The sequence below is a fragment of the Vitis riparia genome, chromosome 1 (assembly GCF_004353265.1).
Source record: "Vitis riparia cultivar Riparia Gloire de Montpellier isolate 1030 chromosome 1, EGFV_Vit.rip_1.0, whole genome shotgun sequence".
In the NCBI taxonomy this organism is placed as follows: domain Eukaryota; kingdom Viridiplantae; phylum Streptophyta; class Magnoliopsida; order Vitales; family Vitaceae; genus Vitis; species Vitis riparia.
In genome coordinates, this window is record NC_048431.1 from 21,674,486 (window position 1) to 21,699,864 (window position 25,379).

Genomic DNA, 25,379 nt, shown 5'->3' on the forward strand with positions numbered 1-25,379 from the left:
ACTAGTTCTCTCTGAAAGCAATTGATATATGAATTCTTTTTATCAAACCATTAGAAACATGATTAACATATTGATGCATATATCTAAGAATAATAATGTGGATTTTGAACAGTATACAAAGCAATTACACCAATTATACAACACACAAAAGGTGTATAAGATAGTCTCTTGTGAGTCATTTTGAATGTTTCTTTACAACTTGCTTTTTTCCCTGTAAAAAAATATTTCAAATATTTTAATAAATGACAATAAAAAAACAACCATTAAATTTTGTTTTCACAGTTTAAAAAATCCAATAATAATATAATATAACAATGGATTGTTATTTTTAAAGATAAAATTAAAATGAAAAGTAAAAAATGATAAATTTAATTTTTTATCTTTCATTTGATTTGTAAAATATTTTTAAAATAGATTGAAAAATAAAAATATTTAATTTGAAAACCGAAAATAATAATAACTTTCATAGGTTTACATTAAAAAAGTAATAATTCTAAAATATATTTAAAAAATTAGGTATTAATTTTTTTTTTGATCTCATATTTTAAAATTTTTGAAAGAATTTTTAAAGATATAAACAATCCTATATTTTTTATATATGAATTTTTATTTTTAAAGTTATAAAAATTATTATTAACTCCCATTTTTAAAAAGAAAAAAATTATTTAAAAAATCTTAATACTAATTTTTTTTAAAATTTATAGAAGTAAAAAAAAATTATTTTAAATTTTAAGGTGTAAACCGGATGTTTCATATATTTTGCATTCCTTTCCATTAAATAATTTCCACGTCATCAATCTCCATGGTAATTCTTTTAAAACCCTAATAAAGTACTTTGGGCATTTTTGACTCAGAAAATATGCTATCCTTTTAGCAGATGTAGAAACTTGCTAGTTATGGCAGAAAACTTATACGATTTGTTCGATATGGCTTCCTGCAATGCTTGCAATTCCTAGTGCTTAATCGTCTTTACCAAAATCTTTCAGAACTGGTCCAATCATCAAGGAAAGTTCAGGTGACAGACACTTCGAAATTCCTTTGTAGCTTTTTTAATCATAAAGCTTTATGCAAAATATAAGGAATTTAGACCCATTATCACCTCCAACAATCCCTTTATTGTAATTGTCCTTTTTTTTTTTTTCTGTCCTTCCCTTGAATCTGCTAGGGTTTCTCGGAACCGAACGAGATTAGTCTCGTGGATGTGGAGAAGTTGGGCCGAATTGGGCGCTGGATTTGATTTCTAGGTATTTGATTTCTAGGTATTTGATTTCGATTTTGGATGGGGTTATATTTTGTTGTTATTATTTTTAATTTTCTGGGATTCGCTTTAACTGGTCTTATCAAGCATGGATAGAGATGGTTTTGTACTAGTTATTGTGTGAAAAAGTTTCAAGAATTGAACTTCCTTGAAACCGATGTAACCCTTTATTTTTGCTTCTTGTTTCCTCAAAATGTTAGTTTGAGGAATTCGGTTCTTAGATAATTGATCTAATTTTAGGAGACTTTTTTGATGGGTGTGTTTTTTATTTTATTTTTTAAGGGTTTCAATCCTTTTAGCTTTGACACTGAATCTGGATGTGCTGATTTTTACCTAGTTATGTAATGAAAATTTTCCAAGAATTATATTTCGGGTTTTGAGAAATAGAAACCATCGGCCTAGAAATCCTTTTTTTGGTTATGTGCTCAACGCAGTTCTTGGATTTATTTGGGTTTTTAAAAATAAATATAATTCAGTAGTGTGCTTTTGGTCTTTTTTGGTTGCATAGTGTGATAGTTTTCTTTTCTCAAATGGGTTTGTTTCTGGGGTTTTAGAAATTTAAAATCGTATTAACATTTTTTTTTTGTTCCAATGGAAAATAAAAATAAAGTGAGGGAGGCTATGCTGTTGAGTGAGGTTTCAAATTGGTAATAAAGTGAGGGCACTATGCTGCTGAATGAGGTTTCATATTGCTCTGATTATGCTGCTGAATGAAGTTTCTGTTTATTTTCTTTACTTGTTTGTATGGTCTTGGTTGTTTTGGTTTTCAGAATTTTAGGATAAGGTTCTATCTGTCCTAACTTTTTTAGGTGTTCAACTTAATAATGCATCTCAGTTTTTGATTTTCAGATAACATTCAGGTGCATATAATACATGACAAAATTGTGATATCTTTATGCTGTTCTCTTCAATCTTCTGAATTTTTATGTTTGATTTGAGTTATTGTTAATTTGAAAAGTTTTGAATTGGGATCTAAAAAATCAACCTTAGCAAGTCTATTACACGGTAACAGGAGAATTAATTCTTTTTGTTTCATTTGTATGATTATCATGCTCATGGTTATGGTGATTGGTTGAAAAATCTTATATGATGATGATGTTGTTTATATAATTCTAGCTTTGGTAAATATACTAGTAATTTTTAAGAACTAGTTTAATTTTTAGAATCTTGTTTTCACTCAGCCTGTTGCCTGTTGCCTCAGGTGGAATGCCTTTCTCCTTTGACAAGACTAATCCTCTCTAACTCTAACCTGAACTTCTGCTTTCTTCATCTCATGCTGTTGCTGCTGCTATTGCCACATTGTCTCATGGAAGCTAGAACACAACCAATGTCTAGCATGTAATTGAAAAGAAAAGTAAAGAAAGGTAAATTTTTTGTATTTTTTTAAAAGCAAAAATCAGAGTTGTTGGGTTTCTGGATTGTGGAGGCACTATAAATAAAGGATTGGAAGAGAAGAATCCAAAGCTCTACATTGACATGGAGGTCAGTATTGAATTCCCTAGTCTATGCTATTGCTTTTGCTTAGTCCAAAATGATAGATTGTTTACTTATTTATTTTCTCTGGGTTTGGTATCTATATTCAGAAACGAGGAGTTGATGCTGGACCTATTGACCTGGACCAGGCTACAGTGACCTTTGAACCGGATCAGAGTGGAGGTGGGGGATTACATGTTCCTGGGAAGGATAGAGTAGTTTTCAGACCTCCTCAGAGGAAATCACTATTAGGTATTTTATAAAATTGAGATGTCTCTCTCTTAGGAAGTGAAACCCCCTTCTTTTTGAAATTGAGAAAAGAAATAAATTAAACCTAGTATTGCCTTGTTGGCTTTCTTGTTGGAAAATTGTATCTTTTTTTTTCCAGCATGAGAGGCAAATGCTTCCCCATGTTTCTTTATTTTCTAGTCCCATGTCTTTTGTTGACTTTGTTGGAGAACTTATACTTTTATCTATGCATTGGATTGGAACTAGGCTGAGGGATTGTGGGTGCTTGTTCATTTCTCCCTTTCTTCTTGTGTTCTTGTACATTTTATTGTTTTTAAAGGTCCTCTCATCTTTCTTTGTAGATTATTCTTTTAATCAATACAAGTATAATTTCTTATCCTCATAAAACATACAGTTTGTTGAACAGTAGAACTGAGCCAAACCAAACCTAGTTTAAAAAACTTGGTTGGTTCCGTTCCAGTTGAAATACATAGGAAGTTGTTTCATTAATAAGTATTTTGATTATTTGCTTCCTGATATATATTTTTTGATTTTTTTTTTATAGGTAAGCTTACTGATATGTAAAATGAAATGTAAAATTAATTGGCTAAATAACCAAGCCCATTTGATAATGAGAGGTCAAGCACTTGGGAAGCCCAAATATTGGGAAAGGAAGTTTCTCATGCATTTGTTGAGGAGAAAATCATTTCCACCCTTTATGGGTTTTTTATTTATTTTTATTTTTAATATTTAATAATAGGCTTCTAGAGTGAATTGTAGGTTGCCAGGTCCTCTCTCTATATTAATGATTATGCCTTTTGGCCTCCCTCTCTAGTCATTGCAGTGTCTGGAACTTGATGCATCTTGTTCCTTGTTAATTTTGGAGTTAATGGTCTCTTTTACCTAGTCTCTAACCATCTTAGTCAACTTGCCCCCTTCAACTGCTGGTGCTTTAAGGACTTGCAAAATGTGTTGCAAGACTTAGAACTTCAGATTGAATGGAGCAACAGTTTTGAATAATTTGTCCTTGTGTGCCTCCTGAGATTCTTTCCCCTTTGTTTAAGATTTCATTGTAAAAGTTAGTAAATTAAGGCCCCTCTGTCCCTTTGCTTGCAAATCTTACAAGCATAATGTATGAAAATTATTTTATGTTTATTTTATTACTTGACAATCAGTATGTGGCTATTGAAACAGGGTTAGATGTCCTTGCTGATGCAAAAAGAGGAGGATCTAAGGCTGATGGCGCATTCAAGGTTCCAAGAGAAAAAGGTGCTTCTGTTGTGGCTTCTATGGATGAAGAGGAGAGTTCCTTGTCCTCTGGAATAGACGAAGAAATAAGTACTGTGATTAGTGGTGTGCGTAATGGTTCTGGCAGGCGATATCGTGAAACAGCTGCAAGCGAGGCATCTCATTTAGGTACCTTTTCTTAAAAACATTTTAAAAGAATTTTTGGCTTCTGGTAACTGCTGTTAGCTATTCTGACTTGATGATTGTTAATCATATTGGCAATTCAGTTTATGTTATCAGTCACCTTAAAAGGCTAGATTTTAATCAAATAATAACTATGATTTTCATTCTGTTGGAAGTCAATATGCTCATTGGACTCTCATGGATATTTTTTGATCAGAACTCTTATGGATATTATTCAAATAATGAATTGCATAAGTTCACATATTCTGGAAGTTTAGGCCCTCACAGACTAAGGAGATAATGCCCATGTGGTCATGATGTACCAAAATTTTGTCTTTCTAAAATATATTTCTCCATCCTGAGATCATCTGCAAACTGTTTATAATGAAAGGACAGTTACGAGCATCATTAAATGCTAGCCAATCCACAAGTAGTAGTTATCTTTTTATGAAGGCTTATCTGGAATTTTGTTTACATTCTATTTTATGAAAAACTATGTTTAGATTTAAAGAAGTATATACACTGGATACCAAAAAGCTAATACACTAAATATGACTGCAAAAAAAGAAAAAGAAAAAAAAAAGGAAAAAAAAAAAAGAACACTTTGGAAATTGCAAGTGGGATATAGAGATGCCTAAAATCACTCTCACAAGGGTATTACAAGCCATTGACCCATTATTTGCTTACTGAAAATCATAGTGGGGTAAAACTATCCACAACCGGGGACTTTGGGGGTGCTATGCTCTGGAATAGTAATTGTTGTCTGATCAACATAACTTGATTCCTGAAGGATGTATTTGAGGGGTGACATTCTCCATATCATGGAACAGAATATGCAGGATTTTGTTTTTCATATGTGAATGCTGGACATGATTTTTCACAGTTAGGGAAAGACATGGAGTGGGGGTGTGGAAGGCAATCAGGAGCAGATGAGAGATTTTTAACAGCAAAATCAGTTTCAGGGTGGGAAATGGGAGGAGGGTGAAATTTTAGGAGGATAAGTGGTGCAACGACTCACCCCTTGAAGAGGTTTCTCCTACATTGTATTCCATAGCTATTGCCAAGGATGCTTGGGTAGCTGATGTGTGGGAGTAAGAGAGGTATGGTGGTTTATGGAACCCTCATTTTTCAAGATGGCTCCGTGATTGGGAGCTAGGTGGGATGGAGGATCTCTTTTGGAAGCTTCAAGAGTAGATAATTTGCAAAGATGTAGAGGATAAAATGGTTTGGTTGAACTTGAAGGGTGGTATTTTCAGTAAAATCTCATTACTCTTCTTTGTCCAGCGGTAGAATGGGGACTTCCCCCTCTTGTCTTGTATGGAACCCCTAGATGGCTAGATCCCATGGAGAGTTAGGTTTTTTGCTTGGGAAGTTGTATGGTGAAGGATTTTGACACTGGATCAATTCAATAGAAGGGGGTGGAAGATGCCAAATAGATGCAACTAGCCTACATGTGCAAAGGAGGAGAAGAAACAATTAACTATATTCTCTTTCACTGTTCAAAAGCAGTCATTTTGTGGTAATTGATTTATGCTCTCTTTGGAATAGAGATCATGCAATCCTCTGTATGGAAAGCATTGTTGGACAAACATGGCTCCTTTGTGGGGAAAAAGACGTAGAAAGTTGGAAAGTTGCTCTTTTATGCCTTTTTTGGACCATATGGAAAGAGAAAAATGGGAGGACGATTGAGAATATTGAAAAAGCGCAGGAAACTATCAAACAATATTTTATGTTTAATTTTTAGGAATGGGTGAAGGTGTATGTAGAAGATTGCCCTTTGTCCATCTTACACTTTGTTGATTGGTTGAGCTCTAGCCTCTAGGTAGTGGGTGGTAGCTGGTTTTTTTTTTCTTTTTCTTTTCTTTTCCCTGTTTACTGTGACTATGTGGGGCCTTTTGGTACCCTTGTATACATCATGTATTGTTAGGCATTGTCTCATTTGATGAATATATTGTTCTTTGTCTATTAAAAAAAAAAAAATCAAATAGGTGGACTAGAGCTTCAATTTTTTAGGATTTAAGGAGGGAAACAAGAAATAAATTCTAGCAAGGCAAATAAGAAACCTTAGTCGCCATCTTTTGGCACTTCTAATGCAAGCCCTTTATTTACCTATTAAAAAAAAAAAAAAAAGGAAACCTTAGTCTTACTAAGGCACTTCTAAAGGGAAAGTAATGGAGTCTCATTATTGAAAATTACGAGGTGTGTAAAAAATTTAATGTCATTCATTATTAAGCATTAATGTCATTGTACATCAATTGATGATGTTAGAAAACTCTAAAATCTAAAAATGCTACCTGACTTATATGGTAACTTATTAGGACTCTTATTTTTTTTCATAGAACTCCTAAATCTTCCAAGTAATGGAATTAAAAAGGAAAATAGAAACTTTCTTGTTTAGAATTAGAAACTTTTTTTTTTTTTGGATAAGTGAAAGCAATTGTATTAAGAAAGCCTAAAGAATCTATAAAAACTTCTTGTAATAAGAATTTCTAATAAAGAACACTTTTAGATTTTAAGAAAGTCTAAAAGTGTTCTTTATTAGAAATTCTTATTACAAGAAGTTTTTATAGAGTGTAAGTATTCTTTAGATTTTAAGAAAGGGCTCTGGACAAAGTGTCTTACTGGGATAATCAGGAGCGACTAAGAGTTTTAAACGAGCAAGAGTTAGAGGCGAGAAAGGAGGCTAGGGAGGATTTCAAGAAATGGGCGCTTATGGAGGAGATTTCGTGGAGACAAAAATCAAGAGAAACTTGGTTGAAGGAAGGCGATAAAAACACGGGATTTTTTCACAAGATGGCAAATTCTAATAGAAGGAGGAATTGCTTGAAAAAAATTAAAGTCAATGGCACTTGGCTGTCAGAAGATCATGATATTCAAAGGGGAGTGGTGAGGGTCTTTCAGAATCTATTATCGGATCCAGGTGGTTGGTGCCCTTGTTTGAATAGTCTTGAGTTTGACAGTATTGGGGTTGAGGAGGCAGCCAGGTTGGAGGAGATGTTTTCTGTGGAAGAGGTGTCTTCGGCTCTTTCAGAACTGAATGGGGATAAGGCCCTTGGTCCGGATGGGTTTTCCCTTGCATTCTGGCAATTTTGTTGGGATTTCGTCAAAGATGAGATTATGAGTTTTTTCAAAGATTTTTTTGAGAGGGGAAAACTCGTCAGAAGCTTGAACACCACCTTCCTAGTTTTAATCCCAAAAAAGGGCGAGGCTGAAGATTTGAGCGATTTTAGACCCATCAGTTTGGTGGGAGGTCTTTACAAGCTGCTTGCAAAGGTCTTAGCCAATAGATTGAAAAAGGTAGTGAGAAAGGTGGTGTCTTCAACCCAAAATGCCTTTGTTAAAGGTAGACAAATTCTTGATGCTGCGTTAAAAGCCAATGAGGTCATAGGCTCCTTGCTGAAAAGAAAGGAAAGTGGGGTATTGTGTAAATTGGATTTAGAGAAGGCTACGATCGTATTAATTGAGATTTTTTCTTGTCAGTGATGCAAAAAATGGGTTTTGGGGAGAAATGGGCTAGGTGGATTAGATGGTGCACATCCACTGCCTCGTTTTGGTTAACGGTTCTCCAATCGGTTTTTTCCGGAGCACTAGGGGGTTAAGGCAAGGAGACCCCCTCTCCCCTTACCATTTTGTTTTAGGAATGGAAGCTTTAAGTAGCCTCATTAACAGAGCAGTGAGAGGGGGTTTTCTATCAGGCTGTAGGATAAGGGGAAGGGAAGGCGTTGGGATCCAAGTTTCGCACCTGCTGTTCGCTAATGACACGCTGGTCTTTTGTGAGGATTCCCAAGAGCAATTGGCTTTTTTAAGTTGGTTATTACTGTGGTTTGAAGCCACTTTTGGTCTGCATATTAATTTGAACAAAAGTGAAATTTTGCCGGTGGGTAGAGTGGAGAATGCTGAGTTATTGGCTGCTGAGCTTGGCTGCAAAGTGGGATCTCTCCCTTCCACTTATTTGGGGCTCCCTTTGGGTGCTTCGCATAAGTCAATGATGGTTTGGGACGGAGTGGAAGAGAGGATGCAGAAGAGACTTGCCTTGTGGAAGAGGCAGTTCATTTCTAAGGGTGGAAGAATCACTCTCATTCGAAGCACTTTGGCGAGCATGCCAACCTACCTTATGTCCTTATTATGTAGGCCAAGAGTGGTTAAATTAAGACTTGAGAAAATTCAAAGGGATTTTCTTTGGGGAGGGGGAACGTTGGAGAAGAGGCCCCATCTTGTAAAGTGGGCTGTTGTTTGCTCTCATAAAAAGAAGGGTGGATTGGGGATTAGAAATCTTTCTACTCTCAATAGGGCCCTTTTGTGCAAATGGAGTTGGCATTTTGCGGTTGAAAGGGATTCCTATTGGAAGCTTATAATTAGTACGAAGTTTGGGGTTGAAAGAGGATGGTGGAGTACTCGTGGGGTTAGGGAGGGCTATGGGGTGGGGCTTTGGAAGGAAATCAGTAAGGAAGGTTTGTTGCTGCTCAACAATGTTTCATTCTCAGTGGGGGATGGCAAAAGGGTGAGGTTTTGGAAAGATATTTGGTGCGGGAACATTTCCCTTTGCGAGGCCTTTCCCTCCTTGTTTGATTTAGTGGTTTCTAAAGATGCGTGGGTAGCGGACTGTTGGGATTCAATGGGGGAAGAGGGAGGGTGGACTCCTCGCTTCCTTAGACCTTTCAATGATTGGGAGGTGGAGGAGGTGGAGAGATTCCTTTCGACCATTCAAGGAAAGAGGCTGAATGCTGATGTGGAGGATAGGATGGTGTGGAAAGAGAAAAAAAATGAGATTTTCACTGTAAAGTCCCTTTATAATTCTCTTGATCATAGTTGTGCAGTCCCGTTTCCGTGGAGCATTACTTGGAGTCCGTATATTCCTACAAAAGTGAGTTTTTTTGCTTGGGAAGCTTCATGGGGGAAGGTTCTTACTTGAGGAGGGGCTGGATTTTAGCTAACAGATGTTCCTTGTGTTGTGCTGAAGAGGAGACGATAAGTCACATTCTTGTTCATTGTTCTAAGGCGAAGGTTTTGTGGGATCTCGTGTTTTCTTTATTTGGTGTTAATTGGGTCCTTCCATTTACGGTTAGAGACACTCTTTTAGGTTGGTATGCTTCCTTTAAGGACAAGAAGCATAGAAAGGTTTGGCGGACAATTCCTCTTTGCTTATTTTAGACGGTTTGAAAGGAAATAGATATGATAGTTTTTGATAATGAGGTCATGTCGATTCAAAGATTGAAAAATTCATTTGTTTGTAATATCTTTTCCTGGGCTAAATCTTCTATAGTTGTAGGCCCCTTAACTTTGTGGACTGGTTGGGTTCTTGTTGAGGGCCGGTGAGTGCTTGTCCCTTTTTGTTTTTAGGTGACGCTTGTATACTCCCTGTATGCTCTGGGTCGCCTTTCAAACACTCTTTATCTAATATATCCTTGTGCGTTTATCTATCAAAAAAAGATTTTAAGAAAGACAAATGAAGACTTTAAAAAAAATTATTATAGAAAATAGAAAGTTTAGAAATACAAGACTTCTTTTAAGGAGAAATTTCTAAGAAAAAAACTTCCCAAATTCTAAGTGTAACTCAAATAGCAATAATAAGGACCTAAAAGACTGCAAAATACCTAAATGCCTTTGATAGAATAATTTAAGATTCCTTTATTTCCTTTCATTCAATTCTTGTGTAGATCTTGGAGATTCATCCCTGTCATGAGTTCTCTTATATTGATGCATTCCACACAATTGCATGTGCCTTTTACTTTCTTGTTGAGGGTTTATTACATATGGGTAAAAAATTTTCTATTCGATTCTATCTTTCTCCCCAAAGCAAAGTTTTCTCCTTTGTAATTGTTTTTCTTTTATCTCTGCAATGCAGAAAGTAATGTGACTCAAGAAGGAGCAGTCAGTGACACATTTGAAACTCATCGCTCAAGTGAACGCATGCCTTCTGAAGTAAGTTTTCCTTATCATAGTTCTTTGTATTGTTATTATAGTTATCATTGCCAATTTTAGTTATAATGATATGTAGTAATAATAATTTAGTTATAATTATACTGATAATGGTTTTTCATCATCATTATAATTATTACTAAAATCATTATTATTATTATTAGTAATTGTAGTATGGTAGTAGAAGTAATTCTATATGTTGCATATGGCTGTAATTTATAGTTATAAATTATCACTGATGTATTCATGATGTTGCTTTTCAACTGAAGAGTCCAGCTACTTCTTCTGGAAGTTCCCGCAGTTCTTGGTCTAGGAGTTCTAGGTATGAAAGGGATAATCGCAGTAGTGAGAGGAGAGATTACAAGGATGACACTAGAAGTGAAAACAGGAGGGTAAGACACAGATATGATTATGATGATAGAGAGCAGAATCGTGAAGGGGAAGCACGTGGTCGGTATGCGCAGGAGTATAATGGGCAGTATGGAAGAAAACGAAGTAAATATGAAGTCTCTAGGAGGACTCCTGGTATGTGATATTTTTCTTATTTTTTTTTAATAAGTGAGCAAAGGTATTGTATTAATAAGAGGCACTAAAATAGCGGCCCAAAATGTACAAGAACAAGAAACTCACCCCCTTACAACTGTAACCAAAAAGAAAACTGTCCAAACAAGATATACAAAAAACAGTCCCTCCCTCAACGGGAACCCCACCCAATCAATAAAATCTATCAACGTCGAAGGGCCATCTTTTATAGACAGTTTGGTCTTTGACTAAAGTAAAAAAATAAAAGAAGCTTTTAGCCTTTGCAAGGATAGCACCCCATCTTCAAAGGCAATTCCAATTCTAGCCTTCCAAACTGACCAAAACAAGCACAAAAGGCCCGCTTTCCTCACTGTTTTGTGCTTTTTGCCCACCCAAGCTCCATCCTAGCCCAAAAGGGTGACCCTTACTGAAGAAGGGAACACCCAACACGCACTGAACAGGGTAAAAAACAGTTTCCACATCTCTCTCGTATTTTCGCAATGGAGGAGAAGATGGTCAATAAACTCCTCATGAACTTGGCACAAAAAGCATCTATTTGCTAAGGCTCATCCTCTTTTCTGAATTTTGTCCATAGTTAGAGTTTTTCCCTATGAAGCTTCCCAAGCAGAGAAACTAATTTTTGGCTGCACCAAAGAGTTCCAAATTATCTTCATTGGAAAGCAAACTGATGATTCCGGCTCTAAGACTTTGTAAAGGGACTTTACCCAAAAGTTGCCATCTTTGGACTCCAATCACCTCACCCCATCCTCCTCATCCAACATCACTCTTTCTCCACACAATCACCCCAGCAGGTTCTCCACTTCATCTAACTTCCAAGCATTGAAAAGCCTAGTGAAACGAGGGTTCCAACTCCCCCCCCCCCTCCCCTTCCTTTTCCCCACTTGCTGAACCAGTCCATAAATCACTCACCCACGCCTCTTTGAATGCAGCAGCTAAAACAAATATGAAGGGGAAAGAATCGCACAACGATGAGGTTCCACACCGCTTGTCTTTTCAAAAGCTTACCCTTTGACCATTACTTACCGCAAAAGATATTCTAGAGCTAACAAGATGTCAAAGTTTCCTAATCGCTTTCCATAACCTTACTCCATGCCCCTCCCTAACCTCATAGGAACACCACCCATCTTGATCCCCCCCATATTTCCCCCAAATGACCTACTTCTAAAAAGCCTATCCTTCATTTGCAAAACTCCATGTCGATTTGCCAAGGAGACCCTTGTTGAGTGTAGCAAGGCTCTGAACCCCCAGTCCCCTTTTTCTTTTATCTAAATAAACTGTCGACCACCTCACTAAATGAGGTTTTTGCTCAAGAGCCCCACCTCCCCACAAAAAGTCCTTTTGAATCATATCCAATTTCATTCTAACCACTCTTAGCAAATGGAGGATGGACATAAAATAAATAGGCAAACTGGACAAGGAACTACGAATCAGCGTAATTCTCCCATCCTTAGAGATATATTGCCACTTCCACATAGCCAACCTTTTGTGGAATCTTTCCTCAATACCATCCCAAGCTGCCATGGAGTTAAAAGAAGCCCCCAATGGCATCCCTGAGTAAGTAAACGGTAAACTTCCCATCTTGCAGCCCAACTCACAAGCCAAATCATCCACGTTCTCCACCCTTCCCACCAGGATTAGCTCACTTTTATCCAAATTGACCTTCAACCCAGAGATTACCTCAAATCATATCAACAACCAGCACAAAAACGTCATTTGCTCCTCCCCCGCCTCACAAAAAATCAGTGTGTCATAAGCAAACAACAGGTGGGAGACCTCAACCCCTTCACTTTCTCTACCCCGCACTTGACAAGCCGATAAAAATCCACCATAGATTGCTATCTTTAAAAGATAGCTAAGGGCCTCCATTGCTATCACAAAAAGGTAAGGCGAGAGTGGATCTCCTTGCCTTAGACCCCTAGAGATTTGAAAAAAACGTGAAGGTGTTTCGTTGACCAAAACGAAAAACTAGTTGTGAATAAACACCACTTGATCCACTTTAACCACTTCTCCCCAAATCCCATTTTCTCCATAACTGTAAGCAAAAAACAACCACTTCACATAATCATAGGCTTTTTCAATGTCCAGCATACAAAGAATCACGCTTCCATTGTTTTTCAAAATCAAGTCTATTACTTCATTCACAATGAGCACTACATCTAATATTTGTCTACCCTCCACAAAAGTGTTTTGGGCCTTGGAGATCACCTTAGCTAACACCCTCTTCAACCTATTGGCCAACCTTGGCCAACCATTTGTACAACCCCTCCACCAAGCTTATTGGTTTGAAATCCCTCAAGTCCTTTGCTTCCTCTTTTTTTGGGATCAGAACTAGAAAAGTAGTGTTCAAACTCCGAACAAAATGACCCGACTCGTGAAATTCCTTGAAAAAATTCATCACCTCACTCTTCACAAACTCCTACCAAAACTGCCAGAAGGCCATGGAGAACCTGTTTGGGCCTGGAGCCTTATCCCCATTAAAACCCAATGGTGCCCCAAACACCTTCTCCTCCGAAAAAGGCTTCTCCAACCCTGCCACCTCAAAATCATCCAGTCCCTCAAAAGACAGCTCTCTAATACTAGGTTGCCAGTCACCCGAGGTAGAAAGCAGGAGTTGAAAAGCTCTACGTACTTCCTCTTTAATTTCACAGTCCTCTGTGATCCATGACCCATTAATTTTGATTTTGGCCATTTGGTTTCTCCTCCTATGAGCATTGTCCATTTTATGAAAGAAGCTTGTGTTTCTATCCCCCTCTTTCAACCAAATTTCTCTCGATTTCTGCTTCTAAGACATTTCTTCAAAAAGGACCCACTTTTTATAATTCTCTCTAGCATCTTTCCTAGACTCCTCCTCTTCCAAAGATAGATGACAAGAAAACTCCATCCCAAAAATCCACCTGGTTCAAAGCTAGTTCCTTATGAACTTCAACCTTACCAAAACTTCCTTGTTCCAGCTTCTCAGAACAAGCTTCAGAGCTTTCAATTTCTTGGTTTGGATGAAACTAGCAGACCCACTAAATTTAAGCCCCTCCCACCACGATCTCAAGACACTCTTAAAGCCCTCCTCCTATAGTCACATGTTTTCAAACTTGAAAGACGTGGGACCTCTCCTCAACCTTACCCCCTCAAGAAGAATTGGGAAGTGGTCTGACATCGGCCCAATGAGAACAGATTGAACGATCCTCAAAAAATGAAATTCCCAATCTTCAGAAATGAGGAAACGATCAATTCGCGATTTGTATAGATTATTTAAACTGCCACTCCAAGTGAAAAGACTTCCCTGAAGGGGCAGGTCCCTTAACTCTAAGTCCTCAATTACCTCTGAAAATCTTCTCATGATTGAAGACAATCTACATTCTCTGCTACGCATCAAGAGGAATCTGATCATGTTGAAATCGCCTGCCACGCACCATGGGTCACTCCACAATCCTCTAACAGCCCCCAACTCACTCTAGAAACCTTCCCTCTCCACTTTCAGTGTGGGACCATGAACCCTGTAAAGCTCCAGCAAAAACTGTCCTCACAGTTCTTAAAACGACAAGAAACTGAAAAGTTCCCCTCCTCCAACTCCAGCAGCTGTAGCACCCTATTGTCCCAAAACACCACTACCCCTCCCGCTGCCCCTCTCGAGTTCACAACCCCCCATTCTAAACATCTTCCCACCCCTAAGCTTCGCACAATCCCGTTAGTCATTTCCTGGACTTTAGTTTCCTGCAGACATACTAAATCTGCCTTCTAAGAGTTTTGTTGAGCAAAGTATTCTTTCATTGTTTATTTTCTCTCATTTTTTATGGATACAGAAAAAAAGAAATGGAATGCAGAACATGTCGAAAGTCTGTTCCTGTAGCTTTAGATGACTTGTTTTCTGAAAAGAATCCATTTTTGAGTGGGTGATAAATTTGTAGCTCAAGTCATCATTCTGAAAGTTTCTGGATGAAAACATGGGAACAGTATATTCTTTTATTTTCCTTGTTGTGTTTCTCTTAAAATGTTGAAAACTATCAAATGTTCTGCAAAATTGCTTTTTGAAATTAATCACATAAGCCTTTAAATCGAATGTTATTTATTCATTTATTTTGGTGGGACTACTTTTTAATTAGGTATGCATGTGAATATTAAAGGTTCCAGGTGCAATTGAGGCACTGCAATCTCCTGGAGCCTTGACGTAAGGTGTATGCCTTAGTAGAGTAAGGTGCACGGTCTACATGAATATATAATAAATATACTTGGAAGAAAAACCAAGAAAAGAAATCAGAGGCAGGTATTAAAAACACAAAAATGCTATAAATTTGGTTTTAGAGGATTGATAGTTTGGCTTTTTTTGTCCCAAGGGTGGATAGCTGTATGCTTTTCATTTTTTTTTGCTTGCTTTCTTCTTTGGATGCGACTTGTATACTTATTGTGTGCCTAGATTGTCTCATTTGATGCTTTTGTAATCTAAGTTTGGCTTTTGCATATGAGAAAAAGGGGGTGAAACTTTCAAGTTCAAACAACAAACTGAATTCAAATATTTATGTATGCATTTATGAACAGGAAAATATCAAAATGTAAAAAGTTGTAACCAGTTATTCATATATGCAAATGAAGTTTGGAAGGACATCTAACTTCTCAAGAAAAAAATCTGGAGATACACAGATTTGAAGTAAACTTAATAGTCTACGTGACTAGATTAGGTCTTATCGAAGTTATTAAATGCAGTGTTGCTGGACCCACCAAAAAGTGACTAGAGAACTTGCCAAGAGCTTTCTTATCCGCTGTCAAACCTAGGCTTAGAGAACAAAGTATTTTAGGAAAAAGGATTCTGTGTGGTATATAGCATGATATCGGGAGGTGATATCTAATGGGAAAATACAAACTTAGGCATAATCCTCAATCCATGTTTCATGAAAAATCTAAACTGATAAATTATATAAAATATTGAAAAGACAAGCCTTTTTTTGCTTTGCTCTTCTACAAAAGGTGCCTGCCTTTGTTCCTGACTGTGCTTCTGACTAAAGATGCCTTGCCTGGTGTAAAGTAAAGCTAGTTGGGGCCATACCTTGTACTGCATGTCTAGTCATGTCTTCAGTAATACTGTTCTATTTTCATCTTTTAGAATTATAATAACTCTGAACATTCTAATAGTGCAAATTTTGCAGGCAGATCTGATTGGGACGATGGCAGATGGGAATGGGAGGAGACACCACAACGAGATGGTCATTCAAATACCAGTAGGCGCCATCAACCTTCACCATCCCCAATGTTAGTTGGGGCCTCACCTGATGCCCGACTTGTTTCTCCATGGTTTGGTGGCCAGACACCTCACACCACTGGTATGTTTAATCTCTCCCAAAATATTGCATTACATGCTTGCAAAATTGAAACTGGCTCTAATAGCATTCTCATATTAGTTTGGGCCAAATAACTTTAACTCAACCTGGTACAGGGTCTGCTGCTTCTCCCTGGGACATTATCTCTCCCTCTCCCGTTCCAATACGTGCTTCTGGAGCCTCAGTTAGATCTTCAAGTTCTAAACACAGTGGAAGATCCCATCAACTTAATTTTTCTGTGGAAAATTTGCAATCATTTGAGGTATTGTGTGTTTCAGTGTATTTGAAATTAGATTTCTTCTGAATGCTTTTTGTTGAAGTTATGGACTAGTTTGGTAGTGAAAATTAGAACTGTTAAAAACATAAAAAATAAGACAAACAACTGTTTTTGGAACTATTTCCTGAAAATAGGTTGTTTTGGGTAAATGTTGAAATATTATTTTCCACATTTAAAAAATGTGAACACTTTAACGAATGAAAACTTTTTGGACAAGTTCATTTTTTCTTTCTTTTTTGTTTTTTTTTTTTTTTGAAATGGATTCTGTTACCAAACAATCCCTATGCTCCTTACCTTGAATGTTGATGTTGTAAATTTTCCTTCTAACTATGTGCCAATGTTAACTTCACGTCTTTATCCCTTATTTATTTTTTACATTAACAGGATAAGGAAGATGATAAGAGTTATTTGGCCAATCAAGAGATTACAGAAAGTATGCGTTTAGAGATGGAATACAATTCTGACCGAGCATGGTAATATATCCAATTCTTTTAGTTCACATAAACTGAAACTTGTTAATAATTGATTTGCTAAAAATTCTTGGCATTAGTATGTTATGCCCTTTCAAGGATGGTTGGTATTGCTTCCACAAGAGGCACTTGAATTTGGGGTTCTGTAGGACGTTGTGTGATTGGGAGTTGGGAGTTGTACACCTTTTATGATTGGATCCAACTCGGTGTCTCCTACCTAATGATCAAAATATCTATATTGATGAAAATATCAATAAGTCCATTTTATGGAAATATGGGTGACATTGATGGAATTTTGGTAAAAATTAAAAAAAAAATCATGGAAATTGATAAAATAATGTGGAAATCTGGATGAAACTTTGAGCAATGATCAAACAATCAATAATGCACATATTAAACTAGTTTTTTAACAAAAAAAAAAGTAATATATGTATGAAAAAATTAGTGATACAGGTCAATAATATAATGTGGGTTGATAACAAATATGAAATTAAGAAAAATATCGAATACTAATGTCTAGATAAAAATTGAATGTCAATCTTTGAACATATATTACATTACATTTAATACTAAAATAATGATCACTGTGGTTCAAAGCAGTAACTGAGTTGGGAATTAAATTCAAAGGGGAATGAACTACAAATAATAAAAATACTGAACAATTTTAGTACAACTAATTTTAAATTGTATCATAATTATTTCACAATAAATATGATAAATGTCTTAGTAATTTCAGTTATTTTTAAAATTGAATAGGAAATTTTTTTTTAAAGAAGATTTCATGTTATTTTTTATTAGAAAATTTAATAATTTCAGCAATTTATTTTATTAAAAGATATTAAAATTGTTTTAATAATTTAATTAAAATTTAAAGTTATCATAGAAATTGTAAGAATGAAAATATTTGTTATTTATTTTATTGCTTGTTGAGGTCATCATAAAGTGGATTATTTTCCTTAGTTTTAGGCATGCATCTTTACAATTTTTAGTTTTTTTTTTTCTTTTTATTAGAAACCATGCATTCCTAATATCTCAGGACGTGAATTAAGCAGAGAATACAAAATACTGTGTAGAATGAAAAGCAATGGTTGGATTATTAACCGATTTTTATTACCAAAAAAACTGGGAAAAAAAATCTTCATTTTTTTTTTCTGGAGAGATTTTGGTAGAAAATAACACATTGTGATTTCTTACTGAAATCAAAATTTTGTCAATAAAATTTCCAATTTTCATGGGAAAGCGGCCAATTATTTGATGATGTTTTTTAACTCCTGTATTATATTGTTGGCCCCTCTCGAAATGTGATGTTTTGCCCCTTTTTTTGGCTGAAATAGTGGTTATTTAAGTACCTCTTGATCATACCCTTAGTTTATTAGCTCTTCTAGTGCATTGTTCTTTTCATCAGTACATGACCTTTACAACAATTTCGTATCATGAAATATATAATTGTGATCTCTTATTCTAACTCCTATGATTCTCGTTGTATAGGTATGATAGAGAAGAAGGCAACACCATGTTTGATGGGGGCACCTCATCATTTTTTCTTGGGGATGAGGCTTCTTTCCAAAAAAAAGAGGCAGAGTTGGCCAAGAAACTTGTAAGTGCAAAATGCCTGTCAAGTTGTTTATTTTCTGAAGTAAGTTTACATATTTATGCTTGATGTGTGTTAGTTTGGCATAACTATTATTGGTGATAATAAGCCATGCTGCCTTGCATTGACCTATTGCTTTGCCACTAATCAAATTGAACTGTCGTCATCAAGCCAAATTACCATGTTGTTTTGACATCATCAGGTGTAGCATCAAGATTTTGATATTTTTTTGGAAACTCTAAAACCTTCCATACATCTAGCTATGGAAAGAGTATAATAATATTGGTCCTCTAATGTGGCTGTGGTCAAAGGATTTCCAATTTTCAAAACATGATCAGCTCAGGGTGACAAGAGTTAATACAGCAACTATGTTTGGACTCAGTGGTCTACTTTTGAATTCCAACAAAATGTTTCCATTCCCTTCTAGATGATCGGAGATTTGAACCACAGGCAAACTTTTGTTTGATTGTTGAATCAACCAGGCTAACTACCCAATTAATTGATTTAGTTGATTGTTCTTTATCTCTATCAAGGTGTTCGCTTTGATCTTCTCATGGTTATTCATGAGACATTGCTTATGTATGCATTCCAATAAGATGGAAAACAGAAAATTTTAATTTATACTTGGTGAAGGATCTACTTGTAAGCTGCAACTAATTCAGGCATTAAGAAATGTAAACAAACAATTATAGAAGCAGGCTTATTTTAAATTGCAACAAAACTGGGTTGGAGATGATTTGTTTTTCTATATATATACATACATACATATATATATATATATATATATATATATATTAATATGTTTTTGTTTGTGATATTGTTTAGTTCTGTTCCCAATGGGTCCAAAGGTGTTCTTGAAATGACCAAGCCTAAATATTGTGCAAGTGAACTCCTGATTTCACTGATGGCCACATCATAAAACTGTATGAAGCAGGGAATGGATAGTGGTCTATGTCAAAACTTCATACTCCAATAAAAAACTTTGGCCTAGAAGGTAATGTCTATGTTTTGAAATTTACTTCAGAACTCTCCCTTATAAAGATGAATTTTCCAAGGCACTTTTCATTTTAGTGATGCTGCTTTTTAAAATGAGCGAGGGCCAGTATAAGGTTGACTATATTGTTGCAATCTTCATACATGTTGTATTGAAATGGAAACTGGAATTTGATATTATGTGAAGATCAAAAAACCATCATGTCAAAAACTTGCCCAGGTAGCAGTCTCTCTCTCTCTCTCTCTATATATATATATATAGACATGTTTGCACATTTGTGGGTACCTGTTTTGGTTCTGACATAAATTAATCTTCATGACAGCCTTAAAAATTTATGAACTGCTTATGGTATTTACTTGATTAGTTGGTCATAGTATGCTGCCATGAACACCCTGTTAAACACATTGCTACCTATTTTACAGGTTCGGCGAGATGGAACTAAAATGACCCTTGCTCAGAGCAAAAAGTTATCGCAGCTAACAGCCGACAATGCTCAGTGGGAAGACCGGCAACTGTTGAGATCTGGAGCTGTTAGAGGTACTGAGGTGCAGACTGAGTTTGATGATGAGGAAGAGCGCAAGGTTATTCTTCTTGTCCACGGTAAGAAACTTTTTGATAAGCCCTCTCACTTAGTTGGTGGAAATGATGGTGTTGTGTATTCCACCCACATAGATAAGTGCTATTTTGTTAACCCAAAAATTTCATTATTTTCTCTTGTCCCAGATACAAAACCTCCTTTCTTAGATGGTAGGGTTGTTTTTACTAAGCAAGCAGAGCCAATAATGCCATTAAAAGATCCGACATCAGACATGGCCATAATATCACGCAAAGGATCTGCTTTGGTTAGGGAAGTTCATGAAAAGCAAAGTATGAACAAATCACGCCAAAGATTTTGGGAGCTTGCAGGCTCAAAACTTGGTGATATTCTTGGTGTTGAGAAGACAGCAGAACAGGTGTGGTGCTTTAAAATTTGAAGGAAACTGAAATATTTTTCCTTGCCTGTTTTCTGGTAATAGGATGTGTGGGTCTAAAACTCTCATTTATATTTTTAATGCTAGATTGACGCAGATACTGCTGTAGTGGGTGAAGAGGGAGAAGTTGATTTTAAGGAAGATGCAAAGTTTGCACAGCACTTGAAGAAGGATGAAGCTGTGAGTGAGTTTGCAAAGTCAAAAACAGTAGCAGAGCAACGGCAGTATCTACCCATATATTCTGTACGTGAGGAGTTATTGCAGGTTTGACGACTGATCATCACTCTACAATTTATTTTGGTTTAAAATTTGTGTTGGAAATAGTGTGCAACATGGGTGGGTTGAGCTGACCCAGTCCAAACCTAACTTGAGAGCACAAGTTTGAATTGAGAATTCTTAACCTGATCTCAGGTCGACCTGAAGCTATGATAAACATGTAGATGTTATTGTTTTATGCATATTTTATATTAATATGGTATTTTTTATTTACTTATGTTAATGTTTTTGTAAATCAAAATAAAAAATATGAAAACTACTTATCAAAAAATAAAAATAAAAAAGAAGAAAATTTGCAAGTTGTGATAAATTATCTGTAATATTTGATATTTTTACTAATTGTAGCTCTATAGTATCTTTACTTCTATCACATGCAATGCATGACTTAATAAAAATGAGGCATATGATATCAACTATAAAGCAAAATGTACTTTTATGGTAACTATAAACATGATAGAAAACCTTAATTATATTAATATTAATTTTTTTTGTTTATATATAATTATGATTATGTTAGTTCCATGTTTGTTAGAAGTTTTTATGTTGTCCTATAATATATTTTAACTTTTGTATCAAAGTGGATTGTTTTGTAAAACTTGTTTTTTAGGTATACTTAATTAATTGATGCCTATCAAAAAAAAAAAAAGCTCATAAAAAATATTCAGTTGGAGAAAACATACTCATCATCTTGCTGAGACACCATTCAGTTACTCTTATCTGTAGGAGAGCTCTTTCTAAACTTGACGAATTTAATGGGTGAAATAAATTGATTTATTCTTTTTGCCTCTTTTGGAGTATTTGGAAGGAGAGAAATAGAAGATCATTTGAAAACAAGGAGCTTTCTGATCAAAGATTGAAAAGCTTGTTGGTTTGTAATTTCTTGTCTTGGACCAAGTTGTATATTGGTGAAGACCCACTATCCTTATTTTACTTTGTTGATTAGTTGGGTTCTTATAAAGGGAAGTAGTTTTTTGTTGCCCCTTTTCCTTTCTGTTGACGCCTTTTAGTGATCATTGTATATATGTCCTGTGTACTTTGATGTGCTCTTTTTGGTCCTTTTTATATGATGCTCTCTTTATTTACCTATAAAAAAAAATTAAACAAATTGGTTTATTCTTGTTATTTGAATAGTAACAAATTGATGGAGTGTCCAAAAGAGTAATGATCATCCAATCATGTTGTCTTTCTTCATTTCAATGGTAACAAATTGGGGCAGTGTCAAAAAGCTTATTTGTTGAAGTTATGATATACTCTTATTGGCATTTTTGGTTTATCTTCTTTGGATCCTACTGTGTTATTGTTATTATTATTCAATTCCTGCTGTGATTGAATTATATTTAAAATTTCCATGGAATAGGTAATTCGGGAAAACCAGGTTGTTGTGGTCGTTGGAGAAACGGGTTCAGGAAAGACTACTCAACTGACGCAGGTTTGTTCATTGCAACCAATATGCAACCAATAATTTTTATTTGATAAGCCCCTAATCAACTGGAATCTAATCTGTGAATTTTGAACAGTACCTGCATGAAGATGGCTACACTACAAATGGTATTGTTGGTTGCACCCAACCAAGGCGTGTCGCAGCCATGAGTGTTGCCAAAAGAGTGAGCGAAGAGATGGAAACTGAGTTGGGGGATAAGGTTGGCTATGCCATTCGTTTTGAGGATGTGACTGGGCCGAACACCAAAATTAAGGTAACTAGTTTTCTTGGTCTGTGAAAGAAAAGAACTTGTCGGAAGCCCTTAGATATTTTACACTTTAGTTTCATGCACTATGAATTATTTTTGTTTCTTGAGAAGCTAAGATTTGTTTGTGCTGAGGTTTTCTTGTAAGTGATGCATAAGTACATTTGGTAATCATGTCACAACATGCGTTTTCCACTCGTGATTTGTTGCTGGACCACTTCTTATATATCTTGTTTTAATTGCTTGGGGCTTAGTTCTCATTTTTTCTTTTGTGGAATTGTTATGTACTGAATATTTGTATTTTCAATTCTGCAGTACATGACTGATGGAGTTCTTATGCGTGAGACATTGAAAGATTCTGAGCTTGACAAGTATCGGTATGAACTTCACATTCTAGTTCCTAAAATTGGACCAAGTTCGGTTTTTTATCTGCTCAGCCTCCATTATCATTGTTTAACCTGTAATTGAAATGGCTTTTGATGGTCAAAATTGTTACTTTTGCAGTGTTGTTGTGATGGATGAAGCACATGAGAGATCACTCAACACGGATGTGCTCTTTGGAATACTGAAGAAAGTGGTTGCTCAGCGTCGTGATTTCAAGCTCATTGTGACATCTGCAACTTTAAATGCACAAAAATTCTCAAACTTCTTTGGAAGGTAAATATTGTCGTTTTTTTCTAGTCAAATTAGGCCATATTTCCCGTCATTACATTATCTGAGCCTAAGTAATTTCTGGTTTTGCTAGTGTTCCAATATTCCACATCCCTGGAAGAACTTTCCCTGTGAATATATTGTACAGCAAAACTCCTTGTGAAGATTACGTCGAAGGTGCAGTGAAGCAGGCAATGACTGTCCACATCACCAGCCCTCCAGGTGATATCCTCATCTTCATGACTGGCCAAGATGAGATTGAGGCAACTTGTTATGCGCTTGCAGAGCGCATGGAACAGCTCGTATCCACGACCAAGAAAGGGGTGCCTAAGCTCTCAATACTCCCTATATACTCCCAGCTGCCAGCAGATTTGCAAGCAAAAATATTCCAAAAAGCTGAAGATGGAGCCCGAAAGTGCATTGTTGCTACCAATATTGCTGAGACATCTTTGACCGTGGATGGAATTTTTTATGTCATTGATACGGGTTATGGTAAAATGAAAGTATACAACCCCAGGATGGGTATGGATGCGCTTCAAGTGTTCCCTGTCAGCCGTGCTGCTGCTGACCAGCGCGCTGGGCGTGCTGGTAGAACTGGGCCTGGGACTTGTTATCGGCTTTATACAGAGAGTGCTTACCTCAATGAACTGCTGGCCAGTCCCGTGCCGGAGATCCAGAGGACCAACCTTGGAAATGTGGTTTTGCTGCTCAAGAGTCTTAAAATTGAGAACTTGCTGGATTTCGACTTCATGGACCCACCTCCGCAGGATAACATCCTGAATTCCATGTACCAGTTGTGGGTCTTAGGTGCCCTTAACAATGTTGGGGGCCTAACTGAACTTGGCTGGAAAATGGTGGAGTTCCCATTGGATCCACCACTGGCTAAGATGCTCTTGATAGGGGAACAGCTAGAATGCATAAACGAGGTTCTGACCATTGTCTCAATGCTTTCAGTGCCGTCGGTATTCTTTCGGCCAAAGGATAGGGCAGAGGAGAGTGATGCTGCCAGAGAAAAATTCTTTGTTCCTGAATCTGACCACTTAACACTACTCAATGTTTACCAGCAGTGGAAAGCTAATCAGTACAGGGGAGACTGGTGTAATGACCACTTCTTGCATGTTAAAGGGCTACGTAAGGCTAGAGAGGTGAGATCCCAGCTTCTGGATATTCTCAAAACACTGAAAATCCCTCTGACCTCTTGTGGGCCTGATTGGGACGTTGTAAGAAAAGCTATCTGTTCAGCATACTTCCATAACGCGGCGAGATTAAAGGGGGTTGGGGAGTATGTTAATTGCAGAAATGGGATGCCCTGCCACTTGCATCCGAGCAGTGCACTGTATGGATTGGGTTACACACCAGATTATGTGGTTTATCATGAACTGATATTGACAGCCAAAGAGTACATGCAGTGTGCCACAGCGGTTGAGCCCCAGTGGCTGGCCGAGCTTGGACCCATGTTCTTCTCAGTGAAGGACTCGGATACTTCGATGTTAGAGCACAAGAAGAGACAGAAGGAAGAAAAGTCTGCCATGGAGGAGGAGATGGAGAATTTGAGGAAGGAGCAAGAAGAGGCAGAGAGAAAAAGCAAGGAGAAGGAGAGGGAGAAGAGGGCGAAGCAGCAGCAACAGGTCTCGATGCCTGGCCTGCGCCAGGGGTCATCTACTTACTTGAGGCCAAAGAAGATGGGTTTGTAAATGTACATTATTCAACTGTACTACATTTTCTGATTAGGAAAGAAAAATAGCTATGTTACTTGTTACTTTGAAGACAGATAATTTATCTTGAACAGTAAGCGGCATAGGTGAAATATTGGCAATGCCGGCTGCTTGTTTCTGTGAATTCGTTGGAAAGAAGATTCTTACATAAAAGAAAGAGATTGATTCTGATGGATGGTGCCTGTCCAATTTTACGGTTCCCATTTTAGTAGCACATGCATTTTTTAATTAAACTTTAGTTATTCACCAAGAGTGTAAAACTTTAGAATTTATGATGAATGGATCCTTTAAAAAGATGAATTTATTTATATTATGTTTAAGTCATATAAAGTTTGTTTGTTTGTATGTTTGTTTTTTACAAACATTTCAACAATGCCCAGGAAAATTAATCAGATTTTATCTGTTCTTTCTTTCTTTTTTCCTTTTCTCCGCCGAGTACGTAGTGCGGTTCATTTTCACGTGATGTGCACGTAGGGAAAAAATGGCAACGATTAAATATTTTTAAAGAATTTTAGATATTCATTTTAACTCTTAAAATTAGAAATTTTACTCTTTTTTTTTTTATTCAATAATTCAGAATCTATATGATGTTTGCGTATAAACATTTATCCT

General features: G+C 36.4%; 1 protein-coding gene across 2 annotated transcripts; it reads left to right on the forward strand.

Annotated features, from left to right (window-relative positions):
* Positions 1-858: 858 nt before the first annotated feature.
* On the forward strand, positions 859-24,959 carry LOC117911547 (pre-mRNA-splicing factor ATP-dependent RNA helicase DEAH7). 2 transcript variants are annotated; one of them, XM_034825956.1, is made up of 19 exons: positions 859-1,015; positions 1,166-1,244; positions 2,460-2,740; positions 2,842-2,983; positions 4,154-4,375; positions 10,215-10,291; positions 10,558-10,813; positions 15,967-16,140; positions 16,254-16,399; positions 16,799-16,887; positions 18,373-18,481; positions 19,892-20,069; positions 20,193-20,422; positions 20,528-20,704; positions 22,074-22,145; positions 22,234-22,410; positions 22,717-22,778; positions 22,906-23,058; positions 23,147-24,959. In XM_034825956.1, exons 3-19 carry the CDS (start codon positions 2,735-2,737, stop codon positions 24,744-24,746), a joined length of 3,870 nt encoding a protein of 1,289 aa, XP_034681847.1. In that variant the 5' UTR covers positions 859-1,015; positions 1,166-1,244; positions 2,460-2,734; the 3' UTR covers positions 24,747-24,959. The 2 variants fall into 2 exon arrangements, with proteins under 2 accessions (XP_034681847.1, XP_034681855.1); XM_034825964.1 differs by lacking the exon at positions 1,166-1,244.
* The last annotated feature ends 420 nt before the right edge of the window (positions 24,960-25,379 follow it).

What these genes read in the sequence shown, in the direction of transcription:
- LOC117911547 (XM_034825956.1), top strand. An exon ending in AGTCTCTAGGAGGACTCCTG is followed by an intron (nt 10,814 to 15,966) that starts GTATGTGATATT and finishes CAAATTTTGCAG; the next exon opens with GCAGATCTGATTGGGACGAT. An exon ending in TCTGAGCTTGACAAGTATCG is followed by an intron (nt 22,779 to 22,905) that starts GTATGAACTTCA and finishes TTACTTTTGCAG; the next exon opens with TGTTGTTGTGATGGATGAAG.